General features: G+C 37.7%; 4 protein-coding genes across 6 annotated transcripts; 2 read left to right on the top strand and 2 right to left on the bottom strand.

Annotated features, from left to right (window-relative positions):
• The first annotated feature begins 461 nt into the window (after window positions 1-461).
• LOC121753978 (phosphate transporter PHO1 homolog 1-like) lies at window positions 462-4,106 on the top strand. The gene is made up of 12 exons (XM_042149290.1): window positions 462-730; window positions 1,067-1,475; window positions 1,573-1,621; window positions 1,703-1,774; window positions 1,954-2,083; window positions 2,258-2,378; window positions 2,472-2,721; window positions 2,817-2,966; window positions 3,038-3,190; window positions 3,258-3,524; window positions 3,622-3,758; window positions 3,853-4,106. The coding sequence occupies exons 1-12, from the start codon at window positions 499-501 to the stop codon at window positions 3,941-3,943; spliced, it is 2,061 nt and encodes a 686-aa protein (XP_042005224.1). The 5' UTR covers window positions 462-498; the 3' UTR covers window positions 3,944-4,106.
• Window positions 4,107-13,272: 9,166 nt separating this feature from the next.
• On the top strand, window positions 13,273-15,037 carry LOC121753548 (DNL-type zinc finger protein-like). 3 transcript variants are annotated; one of them, XR_006040459.1, is made up of 4 exons: window positions 13,273-13,523; window positions 13,682-13,804; window positions 14,192-14,765; window positions 14,902-15,037. XR_006040459.1 is itself a non-coding variant. In XM_042148753.1 (4 exons), exons 2-4 carry the CDS (start codon window positions 13,742-13,744, stop codon window positions 15,010-15,012), a joined length of 303 nt encoding a protein of 100 aa, XP_042004687.1. In that variant the 5' UTR covers window positions 13,273-13,523; window positions 13,682-13,741; the 3' UTR covers window positions 15,013-15,037. The 3 variants fall into 3 exon arrangements, 1 of the variants encoding a protein (XP_042004687.1); XR_006040460.1 differs by lacking the exon at window positions 14,902-15,037 and having other exon boundaries at window positions 14,192-14,320; window positions 14,674-14,897; XM_042148753.1 differs by having other exon boundaries at window positions 14,192-14,320.
• On the bottom strand, window positions 15,029-16,062 carry LOC121753545 (lysine-rich arabinogalactan protein 19-like). The gene is made up of 2 exons (XM_042148751.1): window positions 15,432-16,062; window positions 15,029-15,346 (listed from the first exon to the last, which is right to left on the bottom strand). Exons 1-2 carry the CDS (start codon window positions 16,032-16,034, stop codon window positions 15,245-15,247), a joined length of 705 nt encoding a protein of 234 aa, XP_042004685.1. The 5' UTR covers window positions 16,035-16,062; the 3' UTR covers window positions 15,029-15,244.
• Window positions 16,063-16,874: 812 nt separating this feature from the next.
• Window positions 16,875-17,874, bottom strand: LOC121753547 (probable calcium-binding protein CML15). The gene has a single exon (XM_042148752.1). It carries the CDS (start codon window positions 17,510-17,512, stop codon window positions 17,003-17,005), a length of 510 nt encoding a protein of 169 aa, XP_042004686.1. The 5' UTR covers window positions 17,513-17,874; the 3' UTR covers window positions 16,875-17,002.
• Window positions 17,875-22,619: the final 4,745 nt, after the last annotated feature.

Here is a 22,619-nt window from a genome sequence, read left to right as displayed (position 1 = left end):
CTGGTACCCTACAGTGTAGCTACCCAACTACCACATTTTCTCTGATATTCCGTTTAGTCTTTTAAAGTAACCAAGTACTTCCCACATGTCCCTGAAACACCATGTTCCTCACTCTCACGTACACAGCTGTATGTCGATCATTTCTCACTCCACCTAGTCAATAGAGTACCACCTTTAATTCCGGTCTAGGTAGAATCTCAACCCAAGCGTGGTAGCAAACCAAACCCTTCCAGAATATCACCACAATTACCCAAACGCATCATCTCTATGGGATTCGACCCTTACCTCCACTATACTAGCCAGTAAAAGTGGGTTGAGGAATTTCTTTGATAGCCAGGTTCAGACTTAGCTGAGGTTTTTATCCTGATCAGTGGGATACACCCTTGCTTTACACGACACCTGTACACCTGCATTATCCAGCTATCAAACCTTTTTATCTGATAACGCACCGTGTTCTAGGTTCACCGCAAGCTTGGAGTCTCCGCGAGCAAGACAGACATGTACGAGACTGAGCTGCTGGAGCAGGTTGCTGACACGGATGCTGGAGTCGACTTCTTTGCTTGTTTGGATCTCCAACTCAACAAAGCGAACCAGTTTTACAGAACAAAGGAGAAGCAAATGGAGATTCTCACTGAGCTTAAGGCCGCTGTGAAGCAGCACCAACGGGCTAAAGGGCATTCCTCGCAGGACTTGAAGGAGGAAGAGTCAATTTCAGGCACTATATCATGTGGTATGCAGCAGATTTTCCTCTGATTTTTTGCATTATACTTCCTCCGTCCCATTAAATATGCAATATTTGCTTTTCAGCACAGGATTTTATGTATTGTTGTTTTGTGAATTAAAGAAGAGAGAGTAAAGTAAGAGAAGAAAAAGTAGAGAGAGTGTTATTTCCTTTTTTAGAAACGTTTCATTTTTAATGGGACAAACCAAAAAGGAAAACGTTTCATTTCTAATGGGACAGAGGGAGTATATACATATAAATGCATTTTGTCATTCATTTGTTCTAGTGATTTAGTCATGATTGAAAACTATATCATGATTTTTGTTTCTATCTGTTTGGTAATAGATGAAGAGTCCATCAAGTATTCTGCAACTACGGAGACAGGGTTGGAGAATATAACTGGAGAGTTTGACAAAGATGATGTGAAATCTTCTGAATCTCCCAAGTCGGGTGAACTTGAAAGATCAATGAGAATGAAGCTAGGGGACGGGAAACTCAAGTCCGTCTCTAACTGCGTGATCAACTGCCAAGGGAAGAACTTGAGAATCTGCATTCCTGTCACGAATCCATCCCGTACATTCTCAGCTATCAGCTACTTGTTGTGGGATGATTTGGTGAACCAATCGTCGAAGAAATGTGGTCCGGAGAGAAACAAGCTGCATATCAACAAGAAAAAGCTTCATCATGCAGAAAAGATGATTAGGGGCGCCTTTGTCGAGCTCTACAAAGGATTAGGCTACCTCAAAACTTATAGGTGTGTTTTTTATCATGTGCAAATTTCTACCTTGCTATAACTTGTAGTAGCTTCTTATGCTCTTAGAAATTGAACTATGTTCCTTAAATTGATTTAGGAACTTGAACATGCTAGCATTTGTGAAGATTTTGAAGAAATTCGACAAAGTAAGTATATACACGGCCAATCTTCATCTTTTTAATGGGCTGCTCATCTTTACAGAAGAAAGTTCCATGTTGCTTTCTCAGGTGACAAACAAACAAGTCTTTCCCATTTACTTAAGAGTGGTGGAGAGCTCCTTCTTCAACAGTTCAGACAAGGTGATCCACATACCTAAAAAGTTGCATTCTTCTTTTTGTGGGAGTGTGTAAAATGATGAAGGAGAGCAATAGTCTAGCAATAATAAACATTGTGATTGGAGGATGATTGGATGTGGGGTCTGTGGCTTTTCTTCTGTAGTTCTTGTCTCAGACTACAAGAAATCTCATTACTGTTACAGGCACTGAAATTAGCAGATGAGGTTGAGGAGCTTTTTGTCAAGCATTTTGCTGAAGATGATAAAAGGAAGGCCATGAAATATCTTAGGCCGACTCAGCGTACAGAATCGCACGTTGTCACCTTTTTTATTGGTGATTTTCCTACTAATGGATCAAACTTACAAAATTTGTGTCCCATAAATAAATATTTCAAAATAAAGTTAAAAATGATATATCTTTGATCATATGTTGTTCATCAGGATGTAACATTATCAAAATACACTAAAGGAGAGACTGATCCCTTGTTTTTGTCTTGTCAACGGTCAGGATTGTTCGCTGGGGGCTTCATAGCACTCTTCGTAGGATATGTTATCATGGCTCATATAACAGGAATGTATACATCTAAGTCAGACACGGTGTACATGGAAACAGTCTATCCCGTGCTCAGGCAAGTGCACGCCACGTTGCTGCAGATTGCATCTCATATTTGAGATTGAGACCATTATGACTGACAAGCAATTTTTTGGTTCCAATTTTGCAGCATATTCAGCATGCTGTTTCTGCACCTCTTCCTGTTCGGATGCAACATTTTTGTATGGAGAAAGACGCGTATAAACTACAGCTTCATCTTCGAACTCTGCCCCACAAAGGAGCTCAAGTACAGAGATGTGTTCCTGATTTGCACCTCATCAATGGCCGCTGTAGTCGGAGTCTTGTTTGTCCATTTATCGCTCGTGGCTAAGGGCTATTCCTACACTCAAGTCCAAGCCATCCCCGACCTTCTCCTTCTGGTAGATTTTGACTGCATAACAATGTTCTTAAACAAAAATAAGACCATTTTTCTAGCATGAGTATTTAAGTTTTGAACTAATCACTTCTCTTGAAGGCTTTCATTACAGTCCTGATCTGTCCCTTCAACGTGATCTACAAGTCAAGTCGCTACCGTTTGCTCTCTGTGATAAGAAACATCGTGTTATCGCCTCTTTACAAGGTCTTGATGCTAGATTTCTTCATGGCTGATCAACTTTGTAGCCAGGTAAATAATTTTGGTCAGGTCTTGATGAGTTAATCTTGAAATTTTAGACAGCTAATTCGTCTGTGGATCAGGTCCCGACACTCAGAACCATTGAGTACATAGCATGTTACTACATAACCGGGAGCTACAAAACTCAAGACTACAACTACTGCACTAGCATAACATACTACAAAGACTTGGCTTATGCAGTTTCCTTCCTGCCTTATTACTGGAGAGCCCTGCAGGTCTTATGATCTTGCTTGAATAATTGAATCTTTTCGACATTGTTACTGATGCCTGAACGACGTGCAGTGTGCCCGACGTTGGTTTGATGAGGGGCACAAGAGCCATCTTCTCAACCTAGGAAAATATGTGTCTGCAGGAGCCAAAATGGCGTACGAGAAGAAGAAGACAGCCGGATGGCTCTGCCTCGTTGTGATCATGTCCAGCGCTGCAACTGTGTATCAGCTCTACTGGGACTTTGTCAAGGACTGGGGCCTCCTCCAGTTCAACTCCAAGAACCCGTGGCTGAGAGATGAGCTCATGCTTCGCCACAAGTTCATTTACTACTTCTCTTTGGTTAGTTAGTACACAATCTTCTACTCTTATCTTCAAAATGGAATGAAAGTTTCCTTATGAATTTCCATGATTGAGAAGGATATGTTGAATGGTGCAGGGGTTGAACCTTGTGCTCAGGCTAGCTTGGCTGCAGACAGTTTTTCACTACAACTTTGAAAAGGTTGATTACAGAGTTACCATGCTGTTCTTAGCAGCACTTGAAGTTGTAAGAACAGGGCAATGGAACTTTTACAGGTGAAAAATAAGGTTCAAGATTTTGATGGTGAATGAGTTGACATCTTGTTAGAGACTAAATTTTTATTTTTTTGACATTTGGTTTATTGATTAGGTTGGAGAATGAGCATCTGAATAACGCAGGCAAATTTAGAGCTGTGAAGATGGTGCCACTGCCTTTTCATGAGGTGGATGATCAAGATTGAGGTAGAAGAATTATGGTAGATACAATGATAGTGCCCTTTTCTACAAGATGTTGAAGGTTGATGTTGAAGGTGTCAATATTTTTTCTATACAAATAAATACATACTTGTGTATATATAAAGAAAGTACTTACACATTGATCTTTACTGAGAAATTTCGGAATAAGGGGTTAAATTCGCTGACCTTTCGTAATTAGGCATTCAATTCGCTGACCTTTCGTAATTTAGAATCGAGGCATGTGTATTCTTCAAAATAAGGGATTTATGATATTTTATCTTATTTATGTTCATTTTTAATATTATATCCCTCTAACCATTTATCAATTGCCTAAATTACCCCCTTCAAATTTTTACCTAAATTCTACTTCATAAAAAATTCAGCCACCTAAATTCTACTTCATAAAAAAGGATTCAGCGTCGTTTCTGTCCCAAATCACCCGCCTTTTTTATTCCAAACCTGCGTCCACCCTTCTCATCTCCCCTACACGGCGCCTCCACTCTTCACTGCCTTCATCTCCTATTTTCCTCACTCCAGACCAGTTTCCATCCTCTTTCACGGGTGCCTCCACTGTTCGCTGCCTCCGCCTCTACCTTTCTCTTCTGTCTCTTTAACACAAAATAGTTGTGATTCTGTAAAGAATTCAAACTACACATATACATATTTATGTTTCTGTATATGTAATATGTATATGTACATGGTTTTTGTTTTGTCTGCCATATATACACGTCTCAAAATTAAGGTAGAAAATTTGACATGCACTTGTTTGAAATTTTATGCAGCAGAATACATATATATGTACACATTTGTTTGTGGCAGAATACATACACATATAATACATACATATATATATATAGGAGTGATCAAGGTCTAACTAATTTTAAGTGTATAGCTAGAGAATAAATCTCAGCCACACATCTTGTTACTCCAATTTAATCTTATAAGTTAAATAAATTTTCAGATTTTTGTTAAAAATAATAGCCCAAGGGCATTTTCAAAATTCAATATATCAACGTGAATTCAGAGCAATATATCAACGTGAATTCAACGCTGATTTCTCCTAAATTCAAAGCGCGATTTCATCCAAATTCAAGCGGTGATTTCTTCCAATCTTAACCAAATTTGTTCACAGAATCAACGTGAATTGTGTTCGCGATTTCTGAACCAAATTCAGCTTCCTGTCCAAATTCGTTCATGTTTGATCGCGACTTTGGATTCAGCTTCCCGGTCAAATCGCGACGTCTGGATTCAATTCCATATCACATGGATTCAATTCTAATACATTCATCGGAAGATTATTTTGATTCTGATTCCTCTTCATCGGGAGAGGAAGGAGAAACTGAATCTAAAGGTAATTATCAATTATTATCAATTAAGTGTTGTTGCTCAGCATGATTAAATTGTGCATGATGTGAAAAGACGTTAGAGTGAAGTATATGTGACGAACAATGAAGTAATTATGATCAATATGCGTTGTAGTGTAGTAAATATGCTTTGTAGTGAGTAAATATGTACTATCGTGTATTAAATATACTTTATAGTGAAGTAAATATTGTTTGTAGTGAAGTATATTGAGCATATAGTGAACTATTATATGCTTACAGTGAAGTATATTATGCATTTAGTGAACTATTATATGCTCACAGTGAAGTAAAAACATGCTTAGAGTGATGTATTCCATAGTTAGAGTGAAGTGTCTGCGATTCTTGCTTACAATGATCTGTTTTTTTCATCACAGTGAAGTAAAAACATGCTTAGAGTGATGTATTTCATGGTTAGAGTGAAGTATTTGTGATCCTTGCTTATAGTGATCAATTTTTTCATATCAGTGAAGTAAAAACATGTTAGAGTGATGTATTCCATGGTTAGAGTGAAGCGTCTGTGATCCTTGCTTATAGTGATCTATTTTTTTCATCACCGTGTAGTGAAGTATATTGAGCATATAGTGAACTATTATATGCTTACAGTGAAGTATATTATGCAATTAGTGAACTATTATATGCTCACTGTGAAGTATATTTTTCTACAGTGGTTTAAGTACCAAAATGACCCAATTATTTGAAACCAAAAATTGGATAAAGTTTCATGACCCTTGATCGTGCATTGGACTTCTACAACAATTATGCTCGATATGTTGGTTTTGACACCCGTAAAAAAGGGATCGAAAAAGGAAAAAGATGTCATTACTTGGATTTACGTGGTGTGTAGCCCAGAAGGTACAAAGCAAAGAAGGAGTGAACAATCGGAGGTGAAACGCAAGCGTTCCTCTATTAAGTGCTTTTGTAATGCTAAAGTGTCTTGGAAGTTTTTTATGGGTGTTGGTTATGTTATACAAAGTTTCGTTGAAGAACATAATCATGAGATGGTTGAGGAACGCCATAAGCGTTTTATGAAGTTGAATTGCAATTTGGATTTAGTCCATCAGAAAGTCATCCTTGATTGCGCTAATGCAAACATTGGTCCAACTTTAAGTTTTAGCTTATTCAAGGAAGTGCTTGGTGGACTAGATTATGTAGGGTGTACTGTTTTAGAAGTGCACAACTACAGACGTGACCTTAGAGCATAGGTGGAAGGGGCTGATGCGCAAATGCTATTAAATGAGATGCGCATGAAGAATGAACTTTGTGGTGCATTTACATATGAATTTGAGGTCAACTCAAAAGATAGACTGACACGTTTGTTTTGGAGTGATCCAACTGCCAAGAGAAACTATCATTTGTATGGTGATATTGTTTCTTTTGATACGACATACTCAACAAATAGGTATGTGTGCACTAATTACTATTTTTCACTTCAGTGAAGTATATTGAGCATATAGTGATGTATATTATTCATATAATGAACTAGTATATGATTACAGTGATGTATATTTCTGCATGCTTATAGTGAATTGTTTTTCATTTCAGTGAAGTATATTGGGCAATTAGTGAACTACAATATGTTTGCAGTGAAGTGTATTGAGCATGTCTTATGTACTGTTTTTTCTTCATTTCAGTGAAGTATATTGAGCATATAGTGATGTATATTGTGCATTACAGTGATGTATATTTCATCAATGTTTGCATCCAGAAAGTTTTGGGTTCCAGCTTTTTTCCGTGATTTTCCGATGAGCTCGTTGATAAAGACAACTTCTTTGTCTGAATCACAGAATAACTTCTTTAAAAGGTACTCAAAGTCTCGGGCTAACCTTATGTCATTTTATATGAACTATAACCATGCTTTGGAGGCTCAAAGAAGTAATAGCGCAAAACTTGAATACTATGATTTAACAAAAGTGCCTATTTTGCGAACAGAATTGAAAATCGAGAAACATGCATCAACGATATATAGTGGTAGTGCTTATAATGCATCTATGAAGCTGCAGTAACTTGTTGTTGAGGTCTATCCTCCCGATTCTTTGACCTCTTTTTGGCTGCAACAACTTCATTTGTTGAAGCTTTATCACCAATTGGCTTTTGCATTTGTTCTATAGAAATACTTAAAATTAGAAGATTCTTTCTTTTCATATGCATATAGAATCATAAGACTGAAATTATTGCATGAAACCTTTGAGTTTGCTGATGGGTATAAACTGAACTTTCATTGCTGCCAATGTTTTATCCGCTGAAATATCAAACATCAATAAAGGCACCATCATGCATCATAATACTTCACTCTAACAATGGATTACATCACTCTAAGCATGTTTTTACTTCAATTATATGAAAAAAATAGATCACTATAAGCAAGGATCACAGACACTCCACTCTAACCATGTAATACACCACTCTAACCATGTTTTTACTTCACTGATATGAAAAAAATAGATCACTATAAGCAAGGATCACAGAAACTTTACTATAACCATGGAATACATCACTCTAAGCATGTTTTTACTTCACTGTGATGAAAAAATAGATCACTATAAGCAAGGATCAGAGACACATCACTCTAAGCATGTTTTATTATAAGACTGAAATTATTGCATGAAACCTTTGAGATTGCTGATGGGTATAAACTGAGCTTTCATTGCTGCCAATGTTTTATCCGCTGAAATAGCATACATCAATAAAGACACCATCATGCATCATAATACTTCACTCTAACCGTGGAATACATTACTCTAAGCATGTTTTTACTTCATTCATATGAAAAAAATAGATCACTATAAGCAAGGATCACAGAAACTTCACTATAGACATGGAATACATCACTCTAAGCATGTTTTTACTTCACTGATATGAAAAAAATAGATCACTATAAGCAAGGATCACAGAAACTTCACTATAACCATGGAATACATCACTCTAACCATGTTTTTACTTCACTGTGATGAAAAAAATAGATCACTATAAGCAAAGATCACAGAAACTCCACTCTAACCATGGATTACATCACTCTAAGCATGTTTTTACTTCACTGATATGAAAAAAATAGATCACTATAAGCAAGGATCACAGAAACTCCACTCTAACCATGGAATACATCACTCTAAGAATGTTTTTACTTCACTGATATGAAAAAATAGATCACTATAAGCAAGGATCACAGACACTTCACTCTAACCATGGAATACATCACTCTAAGCATGTTTTTACTTCACTGTGATGAAAAAAATAGATCACTATAAGCAAGGATCACAGACACATCACTCTAACCATGGAATACATCACTCTAAACATGTTTTACTTCACTGAGATGAAAAGAATAGATCACTATAAGCAAGGATCACATAAACTTCACTCTAACCATGTAATACATCACTTTAAGCATGTTTTTACTTTACTGATATGAAACAAATAGATCACTATAAGCAAGGATCACATACACTTCACTTTAACCATGGAATACATCACTCGAAGCATGTTTTACTTCACTAAGATGAAAAAACATTAGTTAGTCAAAAACCAGTGATTAGCACTAATCAACACAAAAACAACAAATCTAAAATTGCAAATTCAGCTATATAGAATCTTGACATGTTAGCGACAATTCCAACATCGAGTTCTCAAATCTCAGAGTCATTTAAAATATCAGAGCCATTCTCAAACCGACTCAATTTCGTCCAAATCTCAGGGTCGTTTCAAAATGCGAACGCATACATGCGGTTGAAGAAATGTTAATAAAAAATGAGTTTAACTACGGAATGAGAGAAATCGGAATGAGAAATCTAAATCGGTTGAAGAAATCAATAGAACGAACTTACATTTTTAAAAATCTTTCTGATTTGAATCCATTTGTTCGAAGACGGAATGAGGCGACGGAATGAAAGAACTGGATGTTGACAATGATGGAATGAGGCGACGGTGACAGCGACGGCGACAGAGTGAGAAATCTGAAATTTCGAGAAGAAGAGAAGAAGAGCAATGGCAGGAGATAAATTGAGCAAATGAGGGAGTAATTCAAACATTAACCCTAATTTTATTTCTTAAATGTCCATTATACCCCGCCTTCTTATAGTGAAGTAAATGTTTAATATAGTGAACTGATTTCTCCTCCAATTTCAAAAATCACGTAGGTTAATATCAGCCCCTGATTTCTTGATCTTGTGGCTGATATTTATTCTCTAGTTATACCTTTAATAGGCACTTGCCCTATATCACTACTCCGTGTGTATATATATACACACACACACGTTTGTTTATATATACATACATATTTGTTTGAAATTTTGTATAATTATGTTGAAAATTTTGATATATTTAGTTCTTTTGTTATTTGGTAGGATGGATCACATAGATGAAATTGATACTATTGATTGAGATAATATAGAAATTATTCCACTTAAATAAATCACAAATTGGTGCTCCTGAGAGCTTGATGGATGAAGAAACAATGTTTGCTTTTGTTGGTCTAACCTTAGATAAACCTAGTGATGCAGTAGAGAAAATGAATCATGATCCAATTGTTGATGAGATAATGGACATAGCAGTTGATGATCATATTCCTAAGAAGAAACTGTATTTCATGATATGGAAGACCCTCTGATGGATGTTGAAACCATATATGCAAATATAAATGATTTCAGGAGAGCAGTGAAGCAACATGCTATAAAGACTCAATTTGAAATAGGAACAGAGAAATCCAATTCAAATTTGTTCAGAGGCTTCTGCAAAGCAAAGAGTTGTCTATGGTCAATTGTTGCTAGGTGGATGAAAAACATGTCAAGGTATATTTGCTAACTTGTTAATAATGTGTACTGTTAATGTAGTTAATATATTTGCTAATTTTAATTATGTGTGCATTTCTAACTAATATATTTGTGTCCCTGAAATAGGTTACTTTGAATAAAGGTGAGCATTTTTGTTCATCCACTGGTAGAGTGAGTACTAAGATGGCATCGTATCATTGGGTGGAGAAAAGACAATCTCTTTTTTAAAGAAAGATCCAAACATGGGAGCAAAGAAGTTGCAAAATGAGTTACAGGAAAAATATGTAACCATAATTAATTATTCTACTATATATGCTGGTATGCAGATTGTACGTGAAAAATTGTATGAAACATGGGAAGAAAGTTTTGGGAATTTGTTGCTTCAAAGATTTTTTTGTTGCTTCAAGCCTAGTATCAATGGCTTCCTAAATGGGTGTAGGCCATATTTAAGTGTAGATGCAACGGCTCTTAATGGTAGATGGAATGGACAGTTAGCTTCAATAACTGCATTAGATGGCCACAACTGGATATTTCCAGTTGCTTTTGGGTTGTTTGAAAGTGAGACCAATGAAGAATGGATTTGGTTTATGGAGCAGCTAAAGAGGGCAATTGGAAGTCCACCCCATTTAGCTATTTGTTCAGATGCATGCAAGGGGTTGGAGAATGCTGTGAAGATAGTGTTTCCATTGGCAGAGCATAGAGAGTGCTTTTTCCACTTGATAAAGAATTTTTCTAAGAGGTTTCAAGGTCCAATTTTTGGACACATATATCCTGCATCTAGGACATTTTGTCCAATTTATCATGAACACCTAATGCACAAGATGTACAAAGCAAATGACAGGGTGCAACCCTTCTAAGAGACATATCACAAACTACTTTGGATGAGAAGCAAATTTTCTGAAGAGATCAAATGTGATTATATTACAAACAATATTGCAGAAGTATGGAACAGGTGGGTGAAGGACCTTAAGGACCTTCCAATTGCCGAGCTAGTTGACAGTCTGAGATCGAAGTTCATGGAGCTCTATGCAAGGAGGAGAAATATAGGTCAAAGATTGGAAGGCCACACTATGCTTCCAATTGTTGTTCGTCATCTCAATGTTCTTAGTAGAAAATTAGGCCACTTGAAGGTTAAGGTAGGTGGTATGGGTGAGGCAGAGGTGACTGAGATCACAGATAGACACATGCATTAGCAGTGATAACTTCACGTAGAAATCCTAAAATGGAATATTACCTACATCCTTACTTTTCAGTGAGCTTATTTAGGCTAGCATATGCAGGGGTAATTAGCCCATTTCCTGACAAGTCTCAATGGCCAAGCATGAACCATGGCTTCAAGGTGTTACCTCCTTTGCAAAAATGAGCTCTAGGGAGACCGAGGAAAAATAGAACACCAGGATGCTAGGAAGGTAAGGGAAACAAGTCTAAGACAAAATGAATGTGGCAGATCCAATGTATACAATGCAAAGAATTTGGTCATAGGGAATCATCAGCTAAATATATTTTTAATGAAACAAAGAAAAGGTAATTACTTGGAGTTACATCTTACTCTTTATTTTATTATCTCAATCTTATTTTTGTTTTATGAGTTGCAGGAAGAGTCGTGCAAAGGGACGACCTTTAGGTGGGATGCATGCCAGTGCATGCCAAAGGCAGGAGGCAGTTGAAGAACCAATGAGGTACAGAGAATTAACTGTGTATAATTTGTAGGATGGGGCCAACTGTTTTTTATATACTGACATTAGTATAAAAAAATTTCAGCCTAGTAGATTGCGGTATAGAGGTAGTGGAAAACATAAACCTAGAAGAAAATACAGTAAAAATATGTGCAAATAAGAAGCTCACTCCAAGGAAGCCAATTTAGTGATCATGTATTTTGAGGAATTATGCTTTTGAAGAACATGTTCATGGATGATCTACGCTTTTGTGGAAGTATTTTGTGAAACTATAATTTTGTGGAAGTATTTTGTGAAACTATGATTTTTTGAATTCATTGCTTTTTTGGAAGAAATTGTGGAAGAAGAGTTTGGTAGTTGCTCTTCTATATGAACATGTTTGTTTTTGGATTTCATAGAAAAAAAATACTCTTGAGTAAATAAATGTTTCTTGATTGCATATGATTAAAAATTAGCCACTTTTTCACTTAATAGCATAGCTTGTTAGTTAAAAGTGATTGATAAATGCTTTTGAACACAATTATTAGTTAAAGTGGTTAAGGAATTGTTCACGTAAATATATGGAAAAGAAGAAAAAAAAAGTTGAACAAATCCTATTTAGAAAGTGACGGCTGGATCTCTAATTATGAAGTAGAATTTAGGTAAAATTTGAATGGGGTAATTTAGGGAATTGATAAATGGTTAGAGGGAAATAATATTAAAAATGAACATAAATAAGATAAAATATCACAAATCTCTCATTCCGAAGAATACGCATGCCTCGATCCCATATTACGAAAGGTCAGCAAATTGAATGTCTAATTACGAACGGCTAGGAATTTAACCCCTTATCCCGAAATTTCTCTTCTTTATTGGATACTTTGTTTAGAATGAAAGCAATTACGCTCAATGAAGCTCGCCAATAATTATTCAGATCAATATAATTAATATGGATTAAATTTATAAATAGTACTACTAGTAGTAAACTATATTGTTTGTATCAAAATGGTCACGAAAAATTTGATTTATGTAAATTTACATTTTCTTTTATTTTCTTTTAATTTAATTCAATTTTAATTAATTTTTGAATTCATTTAACAAATTAAATGTAAAGTAGTAATATTTTCTATTTATATTAATTTTATAAACAATTTAAAGTTCCTTCTTCCAACTATGTCTCTTTTTTAATTAGTCTAAAATATTATAAATTTTACATTCGTTTTTTATTTCAGATCGATTCAAATATAAAGTATTTTTAGCAAAAATTTATAAATATTTATAATATTTTAAATTACTTTTAAAATTTGTAACAAATAGGATAAAACTCTACATCTTAAGATATGTTAATTTAGTTGTACTAAGTAGGATAAAAAGAGTTATTTATATTAGTGAAATATGGTGATCGACGTAAATAACAGAATATATGTTTTATACTAATATGGAGTATTTAAGAATAATTTTAACTCTTCTTTAATAAAATACCAAATTATTAGATTTGGTAATAAAATAGTACTACTAGCAAAACAAATTGATTATCAGTTGAACAAAACAGTCATGAATTGAAGAACTCTACTGACATAGGAACAACGAAACTGAAGCTTCTGTTCATCTTCTTCTGCGGTTGAAGATGGGAGCTGTTAGAAGCTTCAAATATCTCGGATTTGATAATTATCTGCCGTTTATTGCCAAGCCCCCTAAAATTTCTCTTCCATTTTCTCAATTATTCAGACCTAATTTTGGTGTCAAATATGGAAATTTTACAATTTCCAGATCGTCTTCGGACGCCGTTCGTAGTGTTAGGTATGCAGTATTGCTCTCCGTTTTTACCCTTTCATCAGAGTTCTGCTTTCAATCCAAAATGGTCGAGCTTTTTTATCATACAATTGTTATTGTTATTTGCTTCATTTATAATCTTGTAGCTGTTCTGAACATATATTTTGTTCAACGGTTAATTTTAGGAGGTCTAGGGTTTCTCACCGAGGAATTAAGGGGGCGGAGCATTGTTTTAGTGCGCCGAGATGGTAGATGGTAATGGAGAATTCAAAGAAATTGAGCAGTCCCCTTCAATGGATTGCCAGCAGGTATAGTTTCCGTTTTACATTGTCTCAAGGGATTGCAATTAGGAGTTGGATTATCATAACGTAAATTAGCACTTGTAATGATAGATTAGGAATGGTTTCTTTGAAGAATCTCCCATGCTTTTGCATATGTAGTTAATCTTATACAATTACAGGGCACTTATTATGGGTGATTACAGCATAGTAGTATATGATTTGGTATTTGAAGGGTTACATTATCCAACAAGTTCAAATATTGCTCAATTCAGTCAAAATACGTGTTCGATTAGCCTATATTATTTTTACATATCCAAGCTAATTCTCAAGTAAATGCCCCCAGTCTATTATTTCTGAAAATGATTTCGATGAAGCATCTGGATCAAGCTGTGCTCCTTATGCTCTTGCTCACAGGAAGGTGTTATTGACTTGAAGCTCCCAAGAAGACGTTTGGTAGTAAGTTTTACATGTGATGGCTGTGGTGTGCGGTCACAGAGGTTAATCAATAGACTAGCTTATGAACGTGGGCTTGTTTATGTGCAGGTAATTTATGGATGTAGTATCTCTCTCTAAAGCATGACTAGTGCTTGTATCCCTAGTCAATTTGAATTTAATTAGTTAGCACTGGTCTTCCCCGTGGTCATTTCAGCTAAGGCCTGTATCTTCAACTAGTTCACAACACAGTACAAAACCTATACCTTTTTGAGCTAGCAAAATAAGAATAATATTTCAAGTAGATTAGTAAACTTTCAACAACTTATGATGCTATAAAATTTATTGAAACTGTTTATTGTTGGTTAAGGACTTCTCTGCTCGAAGAAACGATTAGGTGAATTAGAATGAAAACAAGGGATGCCCATCTTATACAACTATATAATAATCTAATGAATCGACAGGAAGATATTCAATATTAATTCAATCCAGCAAGCTGCAGTACTCAAGAATTGGTCTAACACAAATCAAATAAACATTTTCTCGACTGTGTCAGGTATAGGTTATTCTGTTTCTATCAGATCATAGAACATCTGAATCCAGAAAATATTTTTGTTACTTTTTTCTTCTAGATTTATTATTATTGCTCTAATTTTTCTGACCAAATATAGATTAACTATTTTATCGAACAGTGTTCAGGATGTTCTCAGTACCACAAGCTTGTCGACAACCTTGGACTTGTTATCGAGTACAACCGGCAGGAGGAAATTGATTTAGATGCAACAAGTCTGGAAAGCTTTTGATTTGTAGGCATTTCAATTTTCGAGGGAAAAGAATCTGCTGTATCTCATGACAAATAGTATAACAAATTTAAAATTTATAGAATGATAGCAAAACATTTTGGAGATAAAGAATGAATATCATATAGATAAAACTGCTCTGATGCTCTGATCCTCTTCTGTATGCCAATATGCCTTTCTCCAATGCCAAAATGGTCCCACGTTGTATCTACAAGAGTCTGCTTCTTGCATAAATTTAGAAGAAGAAACCGCTGACAACCAACAGCGCAGCCAGGGCCGATCCGGCGGTCACCTGCATTCTTCTGCTTCCAAGCTGATGAAGTGAGATGCCACCATTCTGTAATTGAACGACGAGCAGTAAGAAGCTATATAGTGGTAAGACATTTGACGAGGCAGTATCAGGATGAATTCAGTTAAATTACCAAATTTAAGGTTGGTGAGGGTGCTGGTGCTGTATCCTCTGTGTCTGTGGAGGTTGGTGGTGCCGGAGGGCTTTTAACAACAACAACCGGTGCTGGTGCTGGTGCATGGTGATGCCTGTGTCTGTGCTTTCTTTTCTTGTGCTTGGCTGGTGCTGGTGCGGGGACCGGTGGTGGTAAAACCGGTGCTGGTGTAGGTGGCGCAACGGGTGATGCAACTGGTACAGGTACTACCGGTGCTGGTGCGGGTGGTTTTACCACAGGGGCCGGTGCTGGCTGCTGCGTTGGCGTGGGGAGTGGTTGTGGTGGAGGTACGGCTGGTGGTAAAGCCGGCGGTAGGGTTGGACTTGCAACGGGTGGGCTTGCTGGAGGTTGTGGTGGTGGTGGTGGTGGTGTTGTCGGGCTTGAAGCTGGTGGTGGAGTGGTTGGGGCGACTGACGGAGTGGCTACAGCTGCAGGTGGTGGTGATGCTGGGGCGGCTGGTGTAGTAGGAGGTGGAGACGTCGTTGATGGGGTGTTAGAAGGTGAAGCTGCGGGTGCTTGCGCATTGGCAGCGATGAATAAAATGCAGAAGGTAGAAACACAAGCCCATAGAAATGTTGCCATTTTGTAGAGGAATGAGAGAGATACTTGCAGTTGCACATACATTTATACCTCACTTTTTAGAAGTAGGAAGAGTTTGGTGATATGTCGTTTTGATGAATGCCAAAAAGAAAGCCTAAAGCTTGAAAAATAAAATAAAAATAAAACTTGTGATTTTGATGAATGCAATAGCTTCCCTTATTCATTGCCATCTGCTGTCAGTGGAAGGTTACACCTAATTTGCTTCAAAATTATGCCTCAATATTGAAAATTGAAATTATTGTTTTATTTCTTCAGCACTTTGTACTATTGGTCATGTGTTGCTATCATCAATGATGTAATTTGTGTATCAAATTTCAAAACCATTCATTCCCCTACTGCCATTGATCTAATTGTAGTACTATTACACACATTGATCGTGTTACCATGTTTTTTTAATAATTCAGAAACTAAAGTGACTTTGGAGATTGCTTTGAAGTAAAGGCAAATGCATTTATGATTTCAATATACAACCAAGGTAAATTAGTGCAAGACATAGAAAAGGAGATGTATTTTTAGTTTACTTTTGTCGTTTGTTCCGACATATTTGTGTCAAGCTAATTTTCTTCTAGATCGCCCTAGAATATGCAAACTGAAGAAGTAAATGGATTTATTACTAAAAATGAAGAATGTTGATGGAAGAAGAGATAAAATAGAAATGTGCGAAAAAGTGAAAACCAAGATTAACAAAGGAAACGATAATGACTTGTGAACAGTATTATGAAAACCAAAGTGTCAGTTTCATGGGAAATCTGATTAGGGCAAACCACCCGATTTTGGTATGACGTCTGAATCGATTAATGTTATGAGAGTTGGACGCAATAATGACGACAGAAAATCCAATAGTAATTCATAGATCGCATTTAGCAAGATGAATTAGTTGGTCATACACCATCCTTGCCAGCCACATTCACTTCCCTCAATTTTTTAAAAAAAACTAAGATGAGTAAACCCTAGGAGGAAGAAGACGATTCGAGAAATTCGACTGCAGATTTGCCCATCATGGTGGCGAATTCGTTGAAGCTGAGGACGCCGTCGCCGTTGGCGTCGGCCTCCTGCATCATTTCGCTGAGCTCGCGGTAGGTGAGGGCGTGCCCCATCTTCGCCATCTGTCCGGCGAGCTCGGCGGCGGTGATGTAGCCGCTGCCGTCGCGATCGAAGGAGCGGAAGACCTCGATGAGCTGGTCCTGGTTGAGGAGCACCACCTCGTTGATGTCGGGGAGGATTGCGCCGACGAGCTCGTCGAATTCGATGGAGCCGTTGCCGTTGGCGTCCATGGTGGCGAGGAGGGAGTGGATCTGGTCGCCGGAGGGCTTGAGGCCGAGCGAGCGGAGGAGGGCGGCCATCTCCAGCAGCGTGAGGCTGCCGTCGTGGTCCATGTCGAACCGGGCGAAGATGTCCCTCAGCTGGTTTAGCTGATTGGATTCCATCTTAGCCATTCTCGGGCTGCGGATTGCTGCCATATACCATTATCGAATTGGAAGATTGCCCTAATTTCTGTGTGCGGCTCTGCTTTGCTTTAGGGGCTGTTTGAGGCTAGCGTCGGTTTCAATTGTTTGATGAAACAGAGAAAATGCGTTGGTGGAGATGAAAGACGAAGATGATCAAACTCATTGGTCTATAAGTATTTATCATTTTTTATTTTCCAAACCATGTTGTTGATTTAGTTACACTAACCTATTCTTGGCAACTTTCTTTGTGTATTATGATAGGCAAAGAGATGCAATTTTCTTATATTTTGTGAATAATTTACAGTATGTGGAATGTGAATTAAAGATACTAGTAGTATTATAAGATTGGAGAGGTCTAGTATTATTATAAGATTGGAGAGGTAAAATAAAAATGTATTGTTAAATGAATGCGACAGCCGACAACCAACAATTTTAAGGTAGAAACAAAAATTCATTGGTCCGGACACATTATTATTATGTTGTAGTGTTAAATGAATGCAACAACCAACAATTTTAAGGTAGAAACAAAAATTCATTGGTCTGGACACATTATTATGTTGTGCATCTTTTTGTCGTTGTGATTGGTTGAAAATAATATATGAATATGTCTGAATCAGTGAATTTTTACACCAAACATAAATCACATATTATATTTATCAGGTCATCTCTAATCATTTATACTAAACTCAAACTCATTTTTGAGTATATGTTACACCAAAAAATAATTTTACTTCAACCATTTGCACCAAATTCATAATTTACACCATTTTTGAGTTTTTGTCTCACAAAACGTTTACAGTAACACTAAAAAGGTGTTGTTTCAAAAAAAACACCAAATTTAGGTTTGAGTTTAATGATGGGATGACTAAGATATACGTTACCTTTTTTATGATGCGATGAATAAGATAAGCATTATAAGTTGATCATTACACTTGGGGGAAATTAAGTATCATAAAAACATTTTGTGAGTTTCACCTAAGCTTCATGTAGAAGAAACAAATGGTTCCTCAATATATTTTGAAGAAAAACGCATATTCACAGAATTATATTTAGCCAAAAAGTGCTTTATAATTATTAGGGAACGCCAAATTCAAAAGCTGCCTTGGCAGCAGGATTAGAGCAAGATAGATAACAAGAAAAAAAGACATAAAAAATTCGACTTATTATTGATGATAAACACAAGAGTAGTAATAATGCATTATAAGCAAGGGAAGAAGGAACTCACAACTCCTCAATTGAAAAACAGGATGTCTGCTATGTTAAAATTCCCATTTCTACTCGTCTTCCCCGATGTTGTTCCTTGTCCACAACTGCACAAAGCACGGACATGCTAAATTTCTTGAAAGCCGATAGCACTGGCAAACATGTTCACAACATTTGTAGAAAATATAACGTGTCGGGCAGGAACGCATAATAATAAGAACTAGTAAAGCGTAGGAGTTGATGAAGAATTGTTGAAAGTCGACAAGATTCGTTTAAGATATTTCAGGATCTGGATGGGACTGAAGTACAATTTTATTAGAATCGAACAAACAAGCAGTATTACATACTTCGTCAAAATCTTTCACGAGGTTGGTGTGAAAGTGTGTCCATGCAAACTACTGATTTGATCGAGTGGTGGAGCCTCTGCAGCTCAAAGAAGAGATCAAGAAATGAAGCTCGGCTTTGAGCTAGCCGAGAAAGGGAGTTCGGTTTTTGAGCCGAGAAGGGAGTTCGGTTTTGAGCCGAGAAGGGAGTTCGGTTTTGAGCCGAGTAGCGGTTATAACTAACTTTGGGAAATAGAGTTAGTTGGATTTTATTTCTTGATTGCATCTTGTATAAATAGCTCGATAGAGCTCAGTAGTGAAGTAGCAGAATTACACCATATACACACACACCCAGAGAGATTAACTCTCAAGATAGCGAGCGGTTGTGAGCGGTAGAGTGTGAGTGTGAGTTCATTGTAATTGTAAAGAGTTCATCAATAAGATTCCGGTCATCTTCTCCGTGGACGTAGGTGGTTTATCACCGAACCACGTTATATCGTTTGCGTGCTTTATTTTCTCGATTACGTGTGTGAGATCAGCGGCATCGCAACCCAACAGGTGGCGCCGTCTGTGGGAATTTCCCAAAGGAGTTCTTGATTGCTTTCTGGGATAGTTAGGGTCCAAGAATTCCGGTACTTGAGCTGATCTTGGCGATTGCCCACCGTCTGTTTGAGAAATGTCTACAGCTAAGTTTGAGGTGGAGAAGTTCACCGGGAAAAATGACTTTGGGCTGTGGAGGTTGAAGATAAAGGCCATCTTGATGCAGCAGGGCCTATGGAATATCTTGAAGAATGAAGTCGATGCCGAGAAAGAAGCGGAGGTCGATGAAAAAGAGAAAGGAAAGCTTCAGGATATGCAGTATAGAGCCTACAGCACCCTAATCTTGAATTTGTCAGATAGGGTTCTGAGGGAAGTCTCCAAAGAGGAGACAGCTGCGGGAGTATGGACAAAACTTGAGTCATTGTACATGACCAAGTCCATTACAAATCGTTTACACCTGAAGCAGAAGCTCCTTGCATTCAGATTCTCAGATGCGAGAGGAATTACAGAGCAACTTGAAGAATTTGGTAAGTGTGTAGATGATTTGGAAAATATCGATGAAATGATCAAGGATGAAGATAAAGCCTTGATGCTGCTGAATTCGCTTCCTAAGAGTTTTGAACACTTCAAGGATGCGGTGTTACTTGGAAGAGAGTCCAAGGTTACATATGAAGAAATTCATTCTGCTCTGAAAATGAAGGAATCGCAGAAGAATGATTATTCCACTTCTACTAGACAAAATGATCCAGTGGCTGAGAGTCTTTTCTTGAAGAAGGGTCAGAACAAGAAAGTTTTCAACAAGAAGAAACAAAACAAAGATAAGGCTGAGGGAGAGAGGGAGACTAGAAGCTGCTACTATTGCAGAAAGCCGGGTCACTTGAAGAAAGCATGTTTTGCTTGGAAAAGGAAGCAAGAACAAGCGATCAATGCAGGTTCAAATACTGCAGATCTTGCTCAGGAAGTGGAGGCCAATGAGGCCTTGAATATACTCTCAGGGGCAAGAATTGAAGAATGTTGGATCATGGACTCGGGTTGCTCCTTTCATATATGCTCCCACAGATCCTGGTTTCAAAAGTTGACAGCACACACAGGATCAGTAATGTTGGGGAATGATCAGACATGTGATGTTAGAGGGATTGGAGAAATCAAGCTGAAGGTGAGTGATGGTAGTGTAAAAACTCTCACAGAAGTGAGGTTCATACCTCAGATCAAGAGAAACTTGATTTCTTTAGGGCTGCTGGAGTCCAAGGGCTACAGGTTTGAGTCCAGTAACGGAGTGCTCAGGGTGACAAAGGGTCCCAGAATAGTCATGGAGGCCAAAAGAAAGAATAGCCTGTATTACTTGGTGGGTGAAACCGTGATCAATGCAGCAAATGTTACTCAGTCAGAGAGCCTGGATCTGTGGCATGCTAGACTTGGGCATGTGGGGGAAAAAGGCATCAAGGAGCTTGCTAAGCTGGGTGTAATGAGGCTGGGGACATCAGAGAGGCTCAACAAATGTGAGTCTTGTATTCTTGGAAAGGCAAAAAGGCTACCATTCTCTGGTGGAAAGCACACTACAACAGCTCCCTTTGTATATGCTCACAGTGACTTATGGGGGCCTTCTCCAGCAGAATCCATAGGTGGAGGTAAGTATTTCATATCTATTATAGATGACTATTCAAGAAAGGTATGGGTTTACATCCTCAAAGAGAAGTCTCAAGCATTTGAGAGGTTTAGAGAATGGCATACTAGATATGAAAATGAGAGAGGGTCAGTGCTGAAGTACTTAAGAACTGATAATGGGATGGAGTTCTTATCTACTGAGTTTGATAGCTTCTGTAAAATGAAAGGGATAAGAAGGCATAGGACCGTGCCAAGGAACCCTCAACAGAACGGGCTGGCAGAGAGGATGAACAGGACGTTGCTAGAAAGAGTGAGATGCATGTTGTTCTACTCTGGAATGCCAAAGAAATTTTGGGCAGAGGCTGTTTCTACTGCAGCTGATCTGATTAACAAATGCCCCTCTTCATCAATTTCTAATGAGACTCCTGATCAGAGATGGTATGGAACTTTGGGAGACTACTCAGGCTTGAAGATTTTTGGGTGTGCGGCTTATGCACATATCAAGCAGAATAAGTTGGAACCAAGAGCAAGAAAATGTGTGATGTTGGGATACCAAGATGGAGTGAAGGGGTATAGGTTATGGAATATGGATGAAGGGGGTCAGAATATCATTGTGAGTAGAGATGTAGTGTTCGATGAAGGAGAAATGCCATTCAAGAAAAGTAGAGCACCCCCTGGTGGTGACAGTAGCTCTAGCATACAAGAGTTTGAGTTTGATGAGAAATCTGCTTGGTCTGATGCTGATGAGGATGTTGAAATCTCTGAACACCAAGAAGAAGGTGGAGCTTCCAGTTCTCAGTCAGATGAAAACACAAGAGGTGGAGATCCATCAAATCAAGGAAACAGAAGAAATCCAAGGAGGAATGCAGGCTTGCCCAGCAGGTTTTCAGATTATGATATGAGCTTCTTTGCTCTTTGTGTAGCAGAGGTGCTCATGTTCTCAGAGCCTTCAACCTATGAAGAAGCCATAAATTGCAAGGAAAGTCAGAAGTGGATCAGAGCCATGGAAGAAGAAATAGAGTCCTTGTTGAGAAATGGGACTTGGATTTTGGTGAATGACCCAGGGACTCAGAAACTCATAAGTTGCAAGTGGCTATTTAAGAAGAAGGTTGAAGTTGGGGAAGTTGAAAGCATACGTTTTAAGGCAAGGTTGGTAGCTAGAGGATTCACACAAGTAGAAGGTATTGACTACACTGAGGTGTTCTCTCCAGTGGTAAAACACACCTCCATTCGGATCTTATTGGCCTTGACAGCTCATTTTGATTGGGAGCTGCATCAACTCGATGTAAAAACAGCTTTTTTACATGGGGATCTAGAGGAGACGATCTATATGATGCAGCCTAAGGGTTTTGAAAGGCCTGGAGAAGAAAAGAAGGTTTGCTTACTTAAGAAAAGCCTATACGGGCTCAAGCAGAGCAGTAGGCAGTGGAACAAGAAGTTCCATGAGC

Source organism: Salvia splendens, chromosome 11 (assembly GCF_004379255.2).
Source record: "Salvia splendens isolate huo1 chromosome 11, SspV2, whole genome shotgun sequence".
In the NCBI taxonomy this organism is placed as follows: domain Eukaryota; kingdom Viridiplantae; phylum Streptophyta; class Magnoliopsida; order Lamiales; family Lamiaceae; genus Salvia; species Salvia splendens.
Note: the sequence above shows the minus strand (reverse complement) of the source record. Positions and strands in the feature narration are given on the sequence as shown.

Coding starts and splice junctions, on each gene's coding strand:
- LOC121753978 (XM_042149290.1), top strand. CDS start 499: ATGTACGAGACTGAGCTGCTGGAGCAGGTTGCTGACACGGATGCTGGA. Junction 1,476..1,572: donor GGCTACCTCAAAACTTATAG/GTGTGTTTTTTA, acceptor AAATTGATTTAG/GAACTTGAACATGCTAGCAT. Junction 2,722..2,816: donor TCCCCGACCTTCTCCTTCTG/GTAGATTTTGAC, acceptor CTTCTCTTGAAG/GCTTTCATTACAGTCCTGAT.
- LOC121753548 (XM_042148753.1), top strand. CDS start 13,742: ATGGTAGATGGTAATGGAGAATTCAAAGAAATTGAGCAGTCCCCTTCA. Junction 13,805..14,191: donor CTTCAATGGATTGCCAGCAG/GTATAGTTTCCG, acceptor TCTTGCTCACAG/GAAGGTGTTATTGACTTGAA. Junction 14,321..14,901: donor GTGGGCTTGTTTATGTGCAG/GTAATTTATGGA, acceptor TTTATCGAACAG/TGTTCAGGATGTTCTCAGTA.
- LOC121753545 (XM_042148751.1), bottom strand. CDS start 16,034: ATGGCAACATTTCTATGGGCTTGTGTTTCTACCTTCTGCATTTTATTC. Junction 15,347..15,431: donor CCTCACCAACCTTAAATTTG/GTAATTTAACTG, acceptor GTTCAATTACAG/AATGGTGGCATCTCACTTCA.
- LOC121753547 (XM_042148752.1), bottom strand. CDS start 17,512: ATGGCAGCAATCCGCAGCCCGAGAATGGCTAAGATGGAATCCAATCAG.